The sequence below is a fragment of the Lygodium microphyllum genome, chromosome 8 (genome assembly GCF_053477565.2).
Source record: "Lygodium microphyllum isolate KBCC chromosome 8, Lygodium_microphyllum_v1.1.10, whole genome shotgun sequence".
In the NCBI taxonomy this organism is placed as follows: Eukaryota; Viridiplantae; Streptophyta; class Polypodiopsida; order Schizaeales; family Lygodiaceae; genus Lygodium; species Lygodium microphyllum.
In genome coordinates, this window is record NC_141142.1 from 63,086,228 (window position 1) to 63,107,407 (window position 21,180).

At 40.0% G+C, this 21,180-nt stretch overlaps 1 protein-coding gene across 1 annotated transcript; it reads right to left on the reverse strand.

Moving 5' to 3' along the window:
• Window positions 1-1,133: 1,133 nt before the first annotated feature.
• LOC148032384 (uncharacterized) lies at window positions 1,134-20,503 on the reverse strand. Its single transcript, XM_087683035.1, has 9 exons — window positions 20,169-20,503; window positions 14,537-14,608; window positions 7,683-7,772; window positions 7,504-7,546; window positions 2,815-2,921; window positions 2,522-2,617; window positions 2,250-2,440; window positions 2,003-2,072; window positions 1,134-1,907 (listed from the first exon to the last, which is right to left on the reverse strand). The coding sequence occupies exons 1-9, from the start codon at window positions 20,292-20,294 to the stop codon at window positions 1,758-1,760; spliced, it is 945 nt and encodes a 314-aa protein (XP_087539161.1). The 5' UTR covers window positions 20,295-20,503; the 3' UTR covers window positions 1,134-1,757.
• Between the last annotated feature and the right edge of the window lie 677 nt (window positions 20,504-21,180).

Here is a 21,180-nt window from a genome sequence, read left to right on the forward strand (position 1 = left end):
TTGATAGTTATTAGAATAACTACACACTTACAAATCAATAATACATTTGGTATTTAAAAGAATTAAAACTAGATTACTATAATTGTTAAAAATGGCAATTTACACTAGTTACGAGAGAAAAGAAGGAATCATGTCTTGTATGTTAAACACCTTACCACAAAGCAAAAAACCTCCACAAGCTAAAAGCCACATTAAAGTAAGGATGGTGTGTTTGACCAAACCCAAGGTAAACCAACTAGTTAATAAAGATCAAACTTAGTCAAAATTAGATTGAATAGGTATTAAAAATGCCATCTCCCATCATACACAAGTCACTTGACCCAAGGGGTTTGTTACTACTGATAAGAGTCATTTGTTTTTAAGTCTTTGAAAGTTTTAAATAAATCTCTAATAGAGCAAGAGTCAAACACTAATAGTTGTCACTTATGTTCCACATATGACCATTGATATGTAACACTAAATAAAAATTGATATAAGATGTAAAGCTATACAAGCTACCATATACAACACTGGTAAATGGACTTAACTAGTAACCTTCAAGAGTTCTTGGTTTGAGCTTTTTTATTTAGTGAAGTATGCTATTTTATTTTAATTTTAAGCTTATAAATATATTAAATTTAAATACAAAAATTTCAAGCATTCTGATCTTATCAAATATGCATTATTAACAAAGAATTCTAAGAATGAATCACAATCAAGATGCATTGTTTAAATGTTTTACAAAGACCAAATTATACAATAATTATGACTCCTTGATTTACATAAACCTTATACTTAATATCTACAAATTTCTATCATAACATAGCTAAAAATGATCATTAGTTTATGTTTTGCTTTTGGGTTAAGTCACTAGTGTTAATAGCCCCTTTCCCCTAATAACCTCAACCATATACCACATTTTCGGCTTGATATAGACCAGCATTTGTGCATAAAACCGAACATTAATCAATTCACTAAACTACACGATCACAACAATTGGTGAGCATCTAATGGTGATGCATTAGATGATGATGATGATGACAATGATAGTTATGTGCAAAAAGAAAATCAAAAATCACAGAGCCTTAGTGGACTAGAAACATCATTTAACACCATATCTTTAGTTTCGGAGACTTGAGTAGTAGTCCTACATCTTCAAGTGCATCTATTAGTATTGCTTGCAATGGATATATTCATTTTTTACTCATAAAATTTTGACAAGCCTGTTAAAAAGATTACAAGACAACCGTAACAACCAGCAACAGTTGGCATCTAACAAATGATGTCTCACAAGTCCCTTCTCTATGGTAAGTGTCAAGCAAAGTTTGATTATTGCGGCAGGTAAGAATTAAAAATGGCACGGAGAGAGGGTGAATCCTTGACATTATGCCTTCCACAAACCTTCCATGGTAGCATTGTTTTAAGTCCTCTGCAGGAGAAACATCATGCTGGTGTAGCACTAACCTAGACAGCAGTAATGGGTATTTTCCTTCTTCCCGGCATCATTTGACAAGCCCATAAACAGGTCTTCAAATTTGGTTTGCCTTCTTCCCAAGCAATTTCAGGGGAACAAGTCGCAATGTGCAAAAGGCCCCAACTGGCTGTATTGAGTGGTTCTATTCTACATCCACAGGAACAAGATAAATAGTAAATGTACAGGGAGAGAAGGGGACTGCTTCAAGAGGCACCGCCTTTACTTGCAACCTTGTAGAAGCTTCAATGTCCCACATTATGCAAAGAAATGCTCCTCTCCTGATCACACTTCTGCCCGAGTACCTCTACATGTTTTGCTGTCCTGGCAAGATCTGATCAATGGAGGATATCGTATTGCCAGCCAAGCCAGCAGGAAGCCTTTGAGAAGGATGAATTTGGGCCCCATTGACATTGACCAATAACTGCGCAAGCCATCGTCTGGTTGTCACATCTTCCTGCAGTAATATTGTACAATCAGTAACATATGAAGAGAAAAAGCTAATGCAGACCTACATGTTATCCCTAAAATCTACAATCCAAAAATACGTACCCTCAGGCAATTGCTGAATGTATTATCTCTTAGTAATTCTGGAAGGCAGTTTTTCAGTGCCTCGCAAGCCCTACAATTATACAAAACCACCACTTGGTGACACAGTACACACATTCTTTAAAGCAAGATATCAATGTAGCACCACTTCACTCAAAACATACAACAGAGATATTTCAACTTTTTGGATTATCCTAACAGTAGAGGTTTACAATTTCCCAGAACCCTAGCTTGAAAAAACTCAAAACACCTTGGATTGTCTGACAAACGGAGATAGCAACGAATGATATGTTTTAGAAGGCGAACAGATGGCTGTTCTGCAAGCATAGAAACCATATTGCCCAAAACAGCACCCACTGCAAAAAAACGTTCTGCTGTTGCACATATATATGCAAGCCCAACATCATCCAAAAGAATCTTTTGTACAATAAACGTTGCTACCTGCAAAAACAATGAAAATTTATCAACTTTCTCTTGGCAAAGAAAAATCTATAGAGCTTGCGATATAATTTGTTCACCAACCGTCTTGGAAAGTTCACTTCCCATCTCCATTGTTCGAAGGCATAGGGGAATAATTTCAGTGGACAGAAGAAAGTTAATAACATCAGTGTCATCTACCTGGTTTCAAAAAAGAGGAGACTTTTCTTTCAGGCAACTCCAGAGCATTCTACGTGAAGTATGTCAAAATAGGCCCCTCAAAAAAATTTGTGCTAGAAAGAGAATGTCACATTCGAAGGTTATCAAGAAACTTTTTAAAACAAAATTTCCCCAGTATCTTTAAGCACCTGGAGAGTGAAAGGCATTGAGGATTTCACCTTTACAAGGGCACCAATGACTCCCAGACTGGTGAGGCGCAGGTACTCGAACGGCCTCGTTTTGCTGACCGTGTTGAGAAATGGATAGAGATACAATGGGATATGAGCTGAAGCATCATAGAAAGTTCATTGGTCACAAAATATTAACTGAGTCTCCAACATATACATACACTATCTGTTTCTTTTTTAAAACTTTACTATGTTTGTAGGATCTGGTTATTTCTTTCTAAAAGGAAGGGTTGAAAAGGCATTCTTCCTCTTGAAGAAGGGGCAAAGAAGTTGCAATAGGCCAAGAACTAGTGGAGACACATAAACAGTACTAAATCTGACAATTTTAGAAAGCATGGACTGACAGAACAATTTTGGCACAATCATTGATAAACCTTATCTGCATAGCAAGAAACTTTCCATCTCATCTACATGCCATATGACATCTAAGCACTGCAATAGCAAACAATGCTCCACATTTTTCAGTCCCATGCTTGATGCTAGCCATGGGCATACTAGTTGGAAGGGCTGAGATGCGAGCCAAAATGGCTGCCAAAAATGCATTGACCCCACCACTAATTCAACACTCCAAATGGCAATGCCAGCTGCATTATCCATGTAGCAAGCAAGTTTCTGCTGATTTGCACAAGCCAATTGCCACACTATCACACACCCTTCCTGTGCTAAAACTGTTTCAAACTCCAATCATCAGATTGTGGCTGATAATATGTGCCTTCAAACAACGAAGCTTGCTTCTTTGAGCAATCAGTGCACTGGTGTTGGAATCTGAATAGATAAAAGTGGTGGTGTTGTAGCATAAAGACTTGCTCTGTGATACACCATCAATGAGAGCCCTGGTTTTCAAGGGCTGCTTATTTTGGCTGATACCATTTAGCTGTCCAATTAAAACAAGATTTATAACTTTAGCTGCTGAATTCTAGGACAAAAACTTTTTGAATATGCATTGGCTCCTTACCTATCCTGAAAAGGAGTTGTACAAAACCATATTCAATGGCTGGAATTGCATTTAATGCATGCCTTAGCTCTCTTCTTCTAGCTTGGAGAAAGAAATTACACTTCCTTCATACGACACTCAATAGGTCTGATTCCTTTTCTCACAAGAAGCTTTTCAGGGTTCAGAGTGCTAAATGGTTGCTGTCTTAGGCAACTCCATGCTTTTAAAAATCCAAATAAATGCAAAAATAAAAAATAAAAAAATTAACCACCACCACCACCGAAAACTGGGGCAGCCTGAGACATTGACCAATTCCATGGTTTTATTTGTATTTGGCTTCTACCTTGAGATTTCATCTTGCTTTTCCAGCCAGGGTGAGCCTTTAATAGAATCTTCCTCTTTGGGAAAGAAAACATGAACAATGTGATTAAAGAGTTCCTCCTCCACAAAGCTCTGAATTCAACACTTAGCCTCAACTAAGGCTGGATCTTCTAAAAACAAGTGGGCTTAGATCCCTGAAAGCTGTCTCAACTCTCTCAGGCCACAAATCCAGTATTTGGCTACAGCAATGCCAATCAAGAGATCTGAAATTTAAAATGGAATAATGGCAGAGGTTACATCTCTTTCAGTTGTGACCCACCTCGCCATTGTGCCCTTCACAGTCTTCACATGTCGGTCTGAGGCTTGCGTATCTAGAGTTCAAACCCCAAAATCTTAAAGTGATGGAGAACCCCAGCCAATCCCTTTTGGCAATCTTCTACAAAGGCTAGGATTCAAAACCCATCTCAACACCACAAGATGGTCTTGTCTAGAAGTATGGACTGCATTCCCAAAACCCCCTCAAGCCACACACACTTTGGTCAAGGTCCTGGAACCCATTTTCCCAGCTTTGGACATAATAGGAATGAAATGGTGATGGTGTGAGAGTGCACAATGGAAGAGAAACGTGAACATAGAGAAGAGAGAGAAGAGGAGAAAAACTTGCACTGAATGTGAAACAAATGCTGAATACAATGACCACCTGATCAGTCCCTGCACACAGGTCAAAGTGTCAGTGAGGGCACTGGATCAGGCTGATGAGGGATGGCCGCACCAAAAGACGGAGGAGTCCCGAGTATCCAAGTGTGCTAAAACCTGCAAGAGAGAGAATGATCTGCCCCAGCCAACCCATGGCTATAAATAGCCAGAAATGGCCAAATCTGGCCAACTGTACAAACTGCCACTAAATGTGGCTGGCTGACTGGTTAAAATGATGGCCAACAGCTAATAAATGCTCGCCCACTGCTGTACAGGCCATGAAAAATATTGATGTGGCAGCAATAGGGTAGATCACCACCTAGGAGGTTGATCGCAGCGTGTAGGGGCTGCAAATGCTAACATGCACCTAGCAAAGCCAAGAAATGCATACTAAAACCTGACTGAAGAAGAAATGCACACTCTAAATAGAGTGGCCTCCTCTGTCAAAACACACGGCGGATGTGTCACAACTCCTAATGTCCTTGTCTAACTCAAAATGAAGCTCACAGATTGGAGATGATTGTGCAAGTCACACATGATTGCTAACATGGGATGGAACCTATGGGATACATGGTGCACAATGGAAAACGGGTGCAACAATAGGCAATGGCCTCAGAGGACCCTTCACAATAGAAGGGAAATGGAGCCAATAAAGCCCTCTCTCTTGCCAACCTGTGGCTAAAATAACTCCTAAAGAAGAATCCACAACAAAGATGGCTTGCTTAGTGAAGACAACCCAAGTACTGATCTAGTACGGCCATGAACAAAGAGGAGTGGAAAGCCCCAATCTAGAACATGAAGAATGTCCAAAATGGAGCTTGATGGATGGTAAAGCAATAACGGCATAGTGCCAACACCACTAATAGGCACCAAGCAAATGTCACCAACAATAACTATACCCTCAGATAGTCAAAGATCCTACAAGAAATCTACTCCAAAAGGCATATGACTTGAAGCACCACTATCAATAAGCCAAGCTTGCACTGAAGCCAATGAAGAAAGCTCCTCCATCTCATGGATGTAAAGAAACATGGACCCGTGTGTAACAAACTAGTGTAAAAGTAGAGAAGGGCTCAAATATTTTAGCTCCACCCTTCGCTCTCACAAGGTAAGGGTATTTCTTCTAACACTTCTCCTCAGGATGCATACCCTTTCCATGGTGTGGGCATTTAGGCTTTCTCTGAATGAGTGTTAGAGCCCAAGGAAGACTAGGAATGTTTATCCTACTTCTTCCCATTATTGGCCTTCTTGTCCTTGTTGCCCCTCCTAAACCTACTAGTAAAAGCCTTAGTAAGGTCAGATCCACTAGTACCAATCTCCTTGAGTCGCTCTTCATACTCGAAAACAAGTGGAATGAATGTTTAGCCTACTTCTTCTTCCCATTATTGGCCTTCTTGTCCTTGTTGCCCCTCCTAAACCTTAGCGACAATCTGACTGATAGGACTGCCTATCAGGGGAAGATTGTAGTCTCCACATCTGAATCATCAAAAGCATTGAAATGCAGTGCTCCATAACTCTTCAAGACCTGCTAACACACCAAAAAATTTGTGTTTTGGTGTCAGGATGCCCAAACAAAGGGAAAATCAGCTACACCCTGCAAGGAAGGGTCGTAGATGTCCTAAACACTTGGTAGAAGGACTGAAAACAGCAACAGCACATTCTTTGCAACAAATCTGCTTCAAACAGAAACCTAAATGTGGTCTCTCCTTGTGGAAGCCTCCGTGTCCTCACTTAGGCGATGATGCCATGTAAACCTAAAGATCACCCATCACACTTTAATCAGACCATTGTGACAATCTCCAGCTTACCCTCTATGGAATCATCCTTGCTTTCAACGCAAGGAGATTCTCCTTAGAAAAATCGTGGTTCAGGCCTTGACTTTCAGTTTTCAGTTTGGTGTTTTAACTTTCTATATTCAGTGTGTGAATTCTGCATTTGATTTCAAAATTTTTGTAGCTTTACCCTGAGAACCTTAGAGGACTAATAAATATGTGAAATGTGATGCTATCTCACAAGAAATAACTACATAAATTTTAACATCCTATGCTAAACCAAGACTATACCTGCTAGAAAACTGTGTTGGACTATTAAAAACCAACTGCCTCCTAATGTGCAGGCAAAGGCTGAAGCCAAACATCTCACTCAAAAACAATGACATGGGAAACAGGAAAACAAACAGAAATGGAAAGAATGGGAACAGAAACAGAACAAAAATATTAGAACTTCAAGTTTCAACAGTTTCCAATAACTCTGGAGTTGTGGAGAATGAGGAAAATGAAACCAAAACCAGAGTAAAGATGGAAACTGAGAGAGTAAAAGTTTGGAGTTTCTGGAAATTTCAGGGAGAAGCCCATTTTCTAGACGAAAACATGCTCCAAGATTTCTTAGCATATTACAGTATGGATTGCCAAATATCACTATGCAAAATTTAGCCATTACCCTAAATGGTTGCATTTCTAGTAGTGGCACCAAATACAGGCTAGACAAAATTCAATCACCAGTCTAAGCCATTGCACATTTCAGTTAAAATTTGAAGATGGATGCTCTTCTTGGAGTGTCCTTTTGAGAAGTAGGACCCCTGGATAAAGTTTGTCATAGAACCGAACAGCCACTGGTTCCAACCGATCCAAAACCTCAGCATAACATAAGCATTAAAATACATTTTGTGTTGGATTGGAAAATCATTGCAGTACACAACCGTTAAGACTGGATGAGACAATTTCACATACCATTCAAAAAAAATGTCCTTGTTTCGGAGTGAGAAGCTACACACTGCATAGATCAGGATGACATAACATTTAGACAAGCTTTAATCCCAAACATAATTATTTCTAAGAACTGCCAAATCGACTATGTATATAATGCAAAACCCACCCACACCAACCCCCCTCAACAGAAGCCCTCTTACTTGTAAAAGTGCTAATGCATTGCAGACTCGATTTGATGCTCCTGCGGTAAGTGTTGGTGGTGATAGCATAGGATAGATGGAGACAATTTCCTTCACCACATACCAAAAGACAGCAGATCAGGTAGATGGAAAAAGACAACACTTCAATCAAAGGGTTAAAAAGCAGCCATCAAGATTTGAAATAAACAAAACATACACAGAGCTTATCACAGAACCTTCACAAAAGAGTGCATGGGCCAAAATTGCATCATGCAGACTAATGATTTAACAGACTTTTGAGAAATCTGAAAAGCAATCATTCACAACCAATCACAACTTAGTACAGCTACTCATATGACTCACGGATGATGTTTTGATCCACTACATAGCATTACAAACCAGATTATAATGCATAGGGAAAATAACTGTAGGTCTCATCAATATGTCCATTCATCTCAAGAAAATTCAATCATTCAAAATCTATCATGACAATTTCGTACAACTACTCATACAACTCATGGATGATGTTTTGATCTGCGACGTAGCATTAGAAGTCGATTTTCAATAAACGCTCTCAAACAGGCACTCCAATAAGGAATTAACTACTACTTACCATCCTTGTGTCCAGTGTAGATTGACCCTTCAGAAACTATATTTCCTTCAAATAATGATACCGCCTTTGATGTTGCACCCGTTACCCTAGCAAGGTTTGACAAGGCCCCATTTTGCCATCACTTGGAAACAACTTGTCCTAGATGTTTTCGTTGGAGAGTAGAGAATATATTGCACCCCTCACCATTCCATCAAACAAAATCAACGATTTTATATTTCCTACTCTAGTCCATATTGGAAATGGAGAGAGAGAGAGAGAATGAACAAGAGTGGGCAGTAATCCCACACTCAAAAGATGCAAGTACTAGAATGATAGAATGAAAGAAAAATAGATTCTAAGTTGGACCTATCCTGAACTCAACTAAAGTTAAACTAACTCTAGAAGTAGTCATACAGTTTATTAACTTAGTTTGTGTCCACATCACAAACTAAAAAATTGGGCACTGCCCATAATTCACCGATTCTAAAACCCCCCCTAGTGCCGATGTGATGATGTACAAGGAGGAAATCAATCACCAAAAGGTAGTAAGTTAAAGGATTTTTGAAATTCCTCAAAGTTTTCATGTGATAGTGCCTTGGTGAAAATATCTGCAACATTCTCCTATGTGGGGATGTAGATCATGCTAATCTCCCCTACATGTGAATTCTCCCTAACATAGTGATAATGTATCTCATTGTGCTCCGTACCCCTTGTCACAAACAAGTCTCCAAACCTAGAAGAAGGAGGTGGATTGTTTTGAATTCAGCTGAGATATTAAAGGCTACCAATACATCCACTTATGGATTTCTATGGTCATGTGTACTAGTTACATGGGGATTTTATGCTATGGAATGGATTCGTAGTAGCTAGCACTCCCTAAATCATGTTTACATTTGAATCAGCTCTTTGAGTTAACATGATTTTGAAAGTTTTTGTGTTAGGTCAATGCTCAGCTGCATGCGCATGCAGCACACTCACACTGATTAGTGAACAGCAAGAGGAGATTCAAGAGAGTGCCAAAATGTCACATCTACAAATGTGAAAATGATAGAAAAAAAGTACAATCCCTAAGATACTATAGTACCACACCTGAGGTGGGTGATCACACAAGGAGAAAGTCTTTCTCCAACTAGAAGGTAAAATCTGTCCATGGATGAGGGAGTGTTCACACCAGAACAACAAAAGAACAAAACAAGGGTAGCAAACCCCCCTTGAAGTGAATGATCTGATGTATACTCTAAATGGTAGATCAATCCCCAAATGATAGTGAGCCTAAAGCCTTGCAGAAGGTCTCAAACTTTTCTCTCAAAAGAGCTTTAGTAAATACATCTACCAAGATGTCCCATATGGGGACATAAGCCAAGTCAATCTCCCTTGCATAGAGCATCTCTCTAGCATAATGATAATGCACCTCAACGTACTTAGTGCCTGCATGAAACATTGGATCCCTCGCAACTACCATGGCACTCTGACTATCAATATAGTTTGGGAATGTTACATGGATATATTGATGCTTAACGTTGATTATTATGGCCGGATATGCTTATGTTGAGCTCTAAGCCTTGAATGTTGAATTCATACTTCAAGTGACTATTTGCTTCAGTGGTTTCCTATTTAAGAGCTTGAAGGCTTTCTATAGGTATATGCTCCCAGATATATTACTTCATGTCTTTGGGCGAGGAGTGGATGATCGATGCCCCACACTAAGATCAACCAAAAGGCATCTAAGCCATACACATTCCAATGTAGTTGTAAATGCTACCTTGTATTCAGCTTTAGGGCTAGCCACGCCCTAGAGGCAGCTCATCTTAAGTTGTCTCAACTATTTTGGAAAGATTCTTCCGTGACAAATTTTCTCCAAGTTTTGATCATCAGCTGATTGTTGTGCTTTCAGCCTACTAGGACAGCATTTCAGGTCTTTATTTTCCTCTTTTTCTAATCTCCATCATGGAACTTTTGCCTACCTCCTTACTTGATAGCCCTCATCGCCTCAAAATTTTGTCAAATCTTTAATCATGGCCTGAAAACTATGCTTTACTACAATTGATAGGTTGGAGAAATCTTGGAGAACTAAAGACACAGAATTTAGCATCCAAAAGCTTCAAGTATGAGTGAGGATTCTCAGGATGTGGTGATACCCAAGCAGAACCCTGCATAGTCTTTCCTGTGAAATGGAAGGACCCCTTTCACCTTGACGTTAGATTTATTTTTCCTCGTGTGAACACAGATTATTGTGTAAAAGTGTGTATTTAGGTGTGAACACCTTTTACACCACTAAGCATTAAATAAGGGTCAAAGGGTTAGCTACATAACTTTACCTATATATTCAGTCCCTATCACTTGTACTTTCATCAACAACTATCACATCAATCTATTTAGCTTGTTGTGTAAGAAACCAATCTTCCTTCCATGGACGGGTGGTAAATCCGTAATTACAACTTAATTACAACAGCAAACAATAAATACAAATTTAACTACTAATCTTGGACAATGCACATGCGATTGGCCTCAAAATTGGCGCCCCTTTCAATATTTCTTTAGCTTTATTGAAGAAGAAGTTGAATGCCAATTCCCATTGCTGTCCAAAATGACCAGCAAGTCTTCAATCTGATTTGCCTCTTGATTCGAGCACTTAATTGGCCTTCACACACTTCATAGACGACGGAAATGCCCCAAATTCAATGGTTGGCTAGTCCTCCACCTGAATATAGCTGAAATTCACCTTCAGCCTTGAAAAATCCAAGTCTTGGAGCTTCCAATTTCTAGCATGCTTCCCGAGGCTGTTGCTAAACCCTAATTTCTGCTGTAAATTAGGGCTTACAACAAAGAAATTTGCAATTTCTCAACCTCCAAGGGTCCAAATGCTGAGATCTTCGGAGCAAGGCTGTGAAATGGTTGGGAGATGAGAGAGAAATTTGTGGAGAGAGAAAATTCAGAGTCCAAATGCTGAGATCTTCAAAGCAAGGCTGTGAAATGGTTGGGAGATGAGAGAGAAAGTTGTAGAGAAAATTCAGAGTTTTGTCGCTAAAAATGACTAAAAATCAGTCAAATGCAGCTGTTGCCCTGCCACAACAGCATTAAATGCTGTCGCCTACAACTGAGACATCCAAATTAGTTGTCACCTTGTACCCGGATGCAATCGTCTAGCTGTGGAGGATCTGAATCTACAATCACCTCATCAAAACTCACTTGTTGCTAGCTGCAATGGCTGAAAATAGGCTAGCCATGGCTACTCATAGCTCTCCCACATTTACTATAGCAAGAAACATCTCGTTTTTCCTCTTCTTCAGCCTTTTACCAGACTGTATGGGAAAGTTTGCCAAGTGGTAGCGTTTCCAAATGGTTTTTCTAACATTATCCATCATTAAATATTAATTTTCAGTCTTTGATTACTGAAAATTAATCTAATAATTATTTCAATGGCCAAAAAAATCATCTGGCTAGCCAATAATTAAATTGGCTAGGCATCTTTCACTCTGGAGTCTCTCTATACCATCCTTGACCATTAGATCGGCATTAGGTACCATTAAACACATCTTTAGTGTCATCAACTGACACTTATGGCCAAATGAATGACCTAGGCCAACAATTGACACTAGATACTACCAAGCACTTGTGCAACATAACTCATAGCAGCTTTTGCGCTTGACATCCCGGGATTTTCTTGGGTCCCAAGCTCATAAATTTACTCTAACCCTAGTTGCACCTCACATGTGCAACATTTACTTAATCGTGTGATTAAAAATTAATCCACATGTTAAGTGAGGTTTCAAAAATACATGTCCTCATGACAGTGTACTTGCAAAAGCTCTCTCTCCCTCTCTCACAGAGTTGCATCTCTCTCTCTCTCTCTCTCTCTCTCTCTCTCTCTCTCTCTCTCTCTCACACACACACACATTGCTAAACCCAACAATGGTATCAAAGCAAATCAATTTATCTACTCCAAAATGTTCAACTTCACTTGAGTTGCTATCTGTTCAACGTTGCCCATCAGCTCAACCGCCACCCTCTGTCATAATCTGCCCTGCACAAAGGTTGTGCATCTACTATTGGTGGTTGGTTCACCGTAGCTGAAAAATACGAAAAAGAAAAAAGAGAAAAAGAGACTGACTTCAAGAAGAAGAAGAAGAAGAAAAGGAAGAGGAAAGTGGAGAAGAGAAAAAAAAAGAAGAAGAGAGGAAGAGGACGGGGTTGATCACTGCATTGCAGATCTATGGGAGCTTAAAGCCCATCAAATCTGTCAATCTCATCACGTTGATCAGTCCCACATAGCTATCTGACTTGCAACTCAGAAGTGTACATGTCACATCTCATTCTAATCGTCGATCAATGTTTGCCACATCCCTATGGCGCTTCTACTTTCCCACATGTTGTTATTGTATTCCACATAAAGCGTGCTACCTCTATTGTTGACCTACTAACCCTGCTCCACATAACCCCACCAGTTGACCTGTTCGTCACCCTACTCCATGCATCATGTACTCGCTTGTTGACCTACCGTGTGCCACATCGAATAAGCTCCTAATCTACTTGTCTTCGCTAACAGAGCAATCGGCATCATCCACATCACCATCATCTCCAGCCCGTTCAACCAAGCCTTGGTTTTTTTTTTAACTATTTTGTTAAACCTTTAGTTTTAAAGGTTAGTTTTTTCTTTAAGAGGCACTCCACATGAGCAAGTTGGAGTGTTTCAACTTGTGTTAAAATTTAACAAAATTTCTTAAAATTCCCTTGATAAAATTTGGACCTTTTTACGTTGGAGTCTTTTGCCATCAAAATACGACCTCCAACAATGCATTGAAAATCGCCTAGGTGTTCTTTGCCTTCGATAGCAGGCAAAAAACGACTTACCAAGTATCCTATGCTTGGTGATGCCATCGCAAGTGATCAATATTGATGGTGGTGTCCTTGACATCAACATTAAGGGGTAAGTTCTATCTTGACAAAAACAAAGTAAAATTAAATAAAATTAACAAAAATTATTAAAAGTTAGGTGATTGAAATTAGACACTAGCCATCTACACGCATGTGCTAAGACCTCTCCATCACTTGTTAAATAATTGTGTGGGATCCTCTACCTAGATTTTAATCCAAAATGAGTTATATTTCCTTTTATTTTATTTCCTTCCGATTCACAAAGGAGCTATATTTTAGGGAGCATTGTAACCACTTCATGCATGGCCTCTGAGTTCATCCTTAAGCTATACTCCTCTATCTGACCTTTGGTCATGTGCCTGATGCCTCTAAGCCACACCGGCTTTTGATCAGCTTCTAAGCCATGCACACGCACCTCTGAACCATGTCTTACTTTGAATCCCTGAGCTTTTCGATAGACCATGTCATGATCATCCTTATATTGCACCTCTCTCACTTATGTATCTCATTTTCCGAAACATTGTGCAAGATTAGACACTGCCTCTTCGAGGTAAGACTTTGCATTTTTCCTTTTTCGTATGTTTCCTGTCATAGGTTCAATCACCCATGACCCAAAGGGGGGTTTTGTTAGATTGATTTTTCCTCGTGTGAATACATATTATTGTGCATAAAAGTGTGTGTTTAGGTGTAAACACCTTTTACACCACTTAGCATTAAATAAGGGTCAAAGGGTTAGCTACATAACTTAGCCTATATATTCAGTCCCCATCATTGTACTTTCACCACTTAGTATTAAATAAGGGTCAAAGGGTTAGCTACATAACTTAGCCTATATATTCAGTCCTCATTAAAAAAGGGTCAAAGGGTTAGCTACATAACTTAGCCTATATATTCAGTCCCCATCATTGTACTTTCATCAACAACTATCACATCAATCTATTCAGCTTGTTGTGTACTTGCAAGAGCTCTCTCTCTCTCTCTCTCATGGAGCTGAACCCAACACTTGGTACTCTGCATGCATTATCTCATCTCATTAGTTTAATTAGTAAAAGATTTTGAAGCAATTAGCAGGCTGTATACCAGTTGAGACCTGCCTCTACTCAGTATGCCAGAAGAAATGTTGCTAACTTGTCTATGTACAAAACAAGCACTGATTTAAAGACAAACAATTTAACTACAAAACTTGATACAAAGGGAATGACAATGCATGCTTTACAAGAATAAACAGAGCTTTACAATGAATTAAATGAATGAGGACAAAGTGGCGAAGTCTCATTGATCACTAAAAACCTATTCATATTATCTCATGCAATTACCACACTTGATGTTTCAGATAAATCATGTCGAATATCAGACAGCTACTATTATAACAATGAAGCAGCAGGTGATTCACTGGTAGCATCAATACCTGTAGCAAGGCTGCTATTGTACCACAAGAGTGCCATAACATTGGAGCAAGATTCTGAAAATTTTCCCGTTTCTGCAAAACAAGCCACCATTAGTCTTTTCTTTGTAGTAACTGATGAAGTCCTGGGAAATCTTTTGAACACAAAATTAGCTGGAGTAGGCATTAGTCTGACAAAAACGTCTTGTGCTGTAATGTTCCATGTTTACCCTTTAGGTGGACAGTCGAGATCCACCGCAGCATCCCACCATGACTTGAGGCAGGAATTGTTCAGAAAATCTCAGTACACACAATTACAAAGAGCCATCATGCCCAATTGGCAAATGAGAAAACAGGCCGTAGCTTACACTAAAAGCAACTATAAAGTAGTATATTTTCTATGAGCTTAAACATGAGAACTCAACTTTCCATGCAGCCAAAAAAACATCATGAGCATAAGCAAAAATCTATACAAAGATGGACAAAAATTTGTCCTTAAATAATGTTCAACCAAGAAGTAACATGTTGCATATGCAACAGCTATAATTGAAAAGGTTGGTCATCCACTTTCTTGAATCACAACCTACGTATGTGACAAGCCTCTACTAGGCATGCATTGACCCATATATAGGCGAATTCATATCTTCTGTTTAAGTAGAGACACTTGGATGTTTGAATGCAGCATTTTCATTAGGGGGATTTATCAGAATATCCCTACTTCTTGTGGCAATTCCCAAAACATCCCCCAAAATTCCATGTATAACTCTCCAATTAGATGTTTGAATGCAGCATTTTCATTAGGGGGATTTATCAGAATATCCCTACTTCTTGTGGCAATTCCCAAAACATCCCCCAAAATTCACCCCTCAAAATTTGCCAAAATCCATTACCATAGTTCAAACTTTTGGTCTCCATCCAAAACAATGAAACAGGAACCTGAAAGTTAATTTTTTGTGTGCATGCATGCATAGTTGCAGTACAATGCACCTTAATTAGGGAAAACTATCAAATATCCCTACTTTTTGGGGCAATTCCCAAAACATCCCTTGAAATTCCTAGTATACCCCTTCCATTGTGGAAGAATTCTCACATCCCTCAAAATTTGCCAAAATTTTATAGCAGGCACCTTCTTCTTTGTCTTGTTCCATCTGTATCTCCTGCTTGTGAGACTCAGTTTGAGTCACACAAGAACATTGGGAGCTCTGTCAATGACATAGTCTTTAAGTCTCTATCATGTGTCAGATTCCTCCATTTCATGCACATCAGGTGGAGATTACGGTTTCTAGACCTTGATCATCTCATCCAGAGCTTCAGTTAGCCTGTTCATGATGCACACAATTCATTTTTAGCAGAGTGCATTGCACATTTAGCCAACATGGCAGCTGGGTGCCATCCTTCTCAAATCATCAAGTCAGCCTGTTCTTGCCCTCATTGCCTATATAGACAAGCATGCCTTCACATCACATTACATCATCATCCAGCCATCATCATTCTGACTAATCTTCCCAATCAGTTCTCATCTTCTGCCATCAATCCAGTCCCTCCATAGCATGCAGGAGCTGATTGTGCACAGCCTTGTCAACAGTGTTCAGATCAGTATTTTCCTTCTGTCTTCTTTTGTGTTTCATTTTCTCTTCTCTTTTCTCGAAGTTCCTACTTCCATTGTGCTCTCCCATGGTATCATTGCCAAAGAAGAGTGACGAAAATCCCTACTACTACTGTGTTTGCCCTTTGCCCTGCTGCTTTTGGACTCCCTGCAGGCTAATGCCCTGATCTGAGACCCCTTGCAGCTGTCACCACTCCCTCTACTGCTGGCATCAGCAATCTGAAGGTATGCTCCAAATAACAGCAGGTCATTTCCAGTCCATAGAAGGTGGTCTCCACCAAACCCGAAATTCAGCAGGCCTCTCTCTCCAAAACGGACATTGCAGCACCCTTTTCAGCCATTGTTTACCCCATCCAGCAGATTGCCTTCAGTCCTACGGGCAAGCTGTCCCTAAAATGCTGCTATTGGTGGCCACTGAAGTCGAAAAGCAGCAGTAAACAGGTCACCATTCACTCTAGGATGTGGCTCCCATCCATAGTTGCCAAGAAACCCGTTTCACAATGTTAGAAAACTCGCTTCATGCCTAGGCATTACATAAATGTATGAAACACTATTTTGAACTTATACAAATGCCATACCCTGTTGGGAATAAAGGGCCACCATGCCTTTTATACATGCTTGGGTGTGGACACACCCTTGCACTTGGACTTCAGTCCTTTACATATAGCTATCAAAAACCTAAAGAGTGGTACATCTTTTTCATACCCACACATCATGCATCACTCTGTACTACTGCTGCTCACTCTCTCACTCTCTCTCTCTCTCCACAATCACCATTGCCTAACATGGAACCTCCACTACTCATCAAACACCTCAAACTGGTATCAAAGCTGAAGGTTGCAGGTTGCTGAAGGCTGCAGGTCGTCAGTCCTGATCAAGCGTGCCACAGCCAACAGGCCCTCAACAGGCAGGCGACAGGGCGGACAGGTCAGCATGGGCAGACAGGCCCTCGACAACCTGCCACACTGCCTGTCGCAGGTCGTCCAGGTGGCATTGTGGCAGGTCATCCAGGGTCAGTGCGGAGCAGGTCAATGACAGGGAGGTCAGCGTGGGCGCAGGATTCAACAGGCAGTCAGCCATTGCCCATCACATCCTCCCTTCTTTTTTCTAAAAGAGAAATCATTGGTCTACTCTTTGATTAAAATTTGTGGGCTTTCACACGCCCACAAGCACAATCCAACAAATCCTAAAGATTGGGCACCCTTCTACCCCTGAAATTTGGGGATTTTGGTGTATGCGGGAGATTTTACTCATCAAAGTAAAATTTGTGCATTCTTGAACACTCTGGAGTCACAAAAAATTGCATGTGCAGAAATTGCAGTGGGACAGGTGCAATTCTTGGAATTTTGACACATAGGACCCCGTACAACTTGGGGCCTTTACAAAATTTGCAAAATTTGGGTCAAATCTGATCTTGATATGTACTTGCAATGCAGTTTCTATGCAAATTGAGCACATAGGACCTTAGACCAATTTGGGGCTTTTGCAAAATTTGTAAAATTTTGGCAAAATTGCCTTGTGCAATCCATTCAGGAGTTATGTTTGATGTCATTTGAGCAATTTGAGCGGAGAAATTTTGGGGCTTTTGACTGAGAGAGTCAAATTGATACCCGTGGATGCATTTGGAGCAGAAATTGCAGCTAAAATTTCGGGCTTTCTCATGTAACTAATGTATTAGCCCAAGATACAGCTGCAATTGCTTGTGGTGTGGTGTAGCACACATATTGTACGTCTGAAAATTAATTTGCAGATCTGAAATTTTTACAATTACTTGAATTTTCATTGTTGGTTGGTACTTGCTTTGTACCTTGGTCATTTGTGTGACATTTGGACTCGCATTTGTTGACCTTTGAGTCACTCTTGAGCTGTAAATCATGGCTAGCAACAGTGACAGCAATTTTTTAACCATTAAAAAGCTTGAGGGGACACACGACTTTGCTATATGGCAAAAGCAGTGCTATAATGTCTTGGTACAGAAGAAACAAGTGAATCCCATCAAGACAAAAGGAGTAAAACCAACAACCATGGATCAAGAGGAGTGGGATGATTTAGATGATCCCATCAACACTTTGCTTTTTAACATCAAGAAACTAAAATCTGCTTGTGATATGTGGAAAAGACTTGAGGAGTTATATGCTCAAAAAAGTGCGGCCAACAAGGTTTATTGGTTGAAATTTTTAATGGATCTTCGTATGAAGGAAAGTACAGTCATGTCTGTACATTTGAATGAGTTTAACTCTATTTTCAGCCAGTTGATTGCCTTGGAATTTCACATTGATGAGGAGTTCAAGGGAACATTTTTGCTACGCATCTTGCCTTTCCTAAAAGTTGGGACACTTGTAGGACAGCAATGAGTGATTCTAATGCATGGCTATTATATTCAGATGTGGAGAGCTCTTTACTCATGGAGAAGCTTAATAGGCAAAATATTTCAGCAAACAAATCTTCCAATGCATTGTATACTAGAGGCAGATCCCAACAGAAGAGCAACTCTGACAACAAAGCACGCAACAAGTCTTGTGGAAAAAATATGGAGTGCCATCACTATGGCAAGAAAGGGCACTTCAAGCAGGATTGCTTTAAGTGGAAGAAAGAAAAGGACACATGCAAAAACATTGATGATAACAAAAATGAGAAAAAAGACATCCAACATGCAAAGAGGAGCAGTGTGAAGATAGAGAAAGTCAATGTAGTCAGTCACCAGAGTGACAGTGGCAGTGATATACTCTTTGCTTCTTCTTTTAGCGCACAATTATTGATTGCAAATTTTGATGATGACATGCACACCTGGATTCTTGATTCAGGTGCCTCATTCCATATAATACCACACTGGGAGTGGCTCTCTCTACAGTGGTGGTAGACATGGTGCTGTCCACTTAGGGAACAATTATGCATGTGGCATTGCAGGGATTGATAGTGTACAGTTGGCATTTTGACATGGTTCAATGTTCACTTTGCATAATGTGAGGTATGTACCCCAGCTCAAGAAGAGCTTGATAAGCACGAGGTAAGCTAGATGATGAAGGCTATCATACCACTTTTGGGAATAGCAAATGGAAAATATGTAAGGGCTCTAGAATTGTTCCTAAAGGCTCTAAAAGTGATACTCTGTATCCAATACATGTATCTAGTGTGCGTGATCATGTTGTCGCCATAACCGAGCAACCAAGTGTGTCTTTGTGGCACAGCTGGTTGGGGCACATGAGTCAAACTCAAATGAAAGCGCTTTCTCGTTTAGGTTATTTGACGCGTTTGAGGTATACTAATTTCAACCATTGTGATTATTATATGTATGGCAAGCATGCTTAAACATCATATAAAAAGTCTTTTTCACTAAAATCTTCGCCCTTATGTAAGTTTTCAAAGTATAAGTCTTAAAATCTTTTTAATTAGGATATCATGTAAACCTTGTCTTCTTTTTTTGATTGGCACTTCCCATTCCTGTTTCACCCCTTCCGAAAATCCCGTTTTCATTCTGTCCTTGGTCCCATTCCAAAGTTTTCCTTACCTACGAGTTGTAGAGACAATGGACGGCTGCTGCTGTGAAGTGTATACATCTGACTTTTTTTTCTCTGACAAGTTCAATTTCAGAGTCCATGGGCAATAGCTGCTATGGAGTGCCTGCATCGGACATTTACTTTCTGGTACGAGGTCAGAAAATCAAAACGCAGTGCAAGCAAGGTAGGTCAGATTCGTAGACTAAGAGCACCATCAGATGCAGTTTACAATAATCACACCTACTGAAGTGAGTCAATTGCACAACCGGTACGTTCTCGATTGTAGGGTCGAGGAACCCAATAACAACTATTGGCAGCTGATTGGCGCTCTCGATTACACATGGGGCCGATGATCACATACATATTATGTGAAAGAATCAGAATGTTTCCACCTGGAAGAACAACTAAAGGGGCCCAAATGCGTTGCGTGCACAAGCCTGCAGCGACGCGCGCACGCACACATACATAGACACTCCTCTCTCTCTCTCTCTCTCTCTCTCTCTCTCTCTCTCTCTGTGTCTGTGTTTGTTTCCCAGGTAAAGGGGAGACACACCTTGGATAGATCCAGAAGGGCGTTCTCCCGTTGCTCGGGGATGATGAGCTCCAGCACGAGCTGCTCCGCACTGGCCATCTTGCGTTCCTTGTCGTTGCTGCTGCTGCTGTGAACGAGGATTGACATGCGCCTTTGCAGAGAGAGAAAACGAAGGTGCGCTGCCTGCCTAGCCCGCCTCCCGATTTTATTCACCCTTCACTATTTACCCAGCCAAGGACTGAGGACACTCAGAAGTCTTTACAAGCCTTAGTTTTCTGGTTTTTACTACATTTTTAATCTTACAGTTTAGCATTCGACTTCCCCTACCAAAAGAAATGGGCAGGGAATGCACTAGTCTATAGATGCAACTAAGAAAGCTCGTGTGAGGTGTAAGAGAAAGGGAAGCATGCGTCAGAGGGGCAATGGGTATACATCACTAGTTTGCCAAAGATATCTATATTACTTTTTTTTTAACTCTTGGTTTCTTGATCTCTCGAAAGCACTATATGCATCATTAGTTTACCATATATATCTATAGTACTTTTTTATTTTGACTCTTGATTTCATGATCTCTCGAAAGTAATAGGAAAGTATTATATACATCACTAGTTTGCCAAAGATATCTGTACTACTTCTTTAGTTTGACTCTTGGTTTCGTGATCTCTCGAACCTCCATTTTTGTTCCAAGCCTCTTTTTAAATTCAAATTTGAAGATGTGTTAATTTTCTTAATGGGGACAAATGCATGATGATTGAGGCCACTTTAATGCAAGTCGTCTTAGGTCTATCTCTTCTCATCTTATTTTGGTTCTTTGTCTCATTCTCATTCTGATCCTATCGCTTTTGAAATTGGGCGGTGCTATAGACAAGCTTATGCATCAAATTGGTCTTCAATATCAAGCTGGTCGTGATCATGATTCGTCATCCTCAACTCTCTCTCTCTCTCTCTCTCTCTCTCTCTCTCTCTCTCTCTTTGTGCGAGCAGGCAAGCAAGTAAGCATCACAAGATGTTAACATATTTGAGTCCCTCCCCT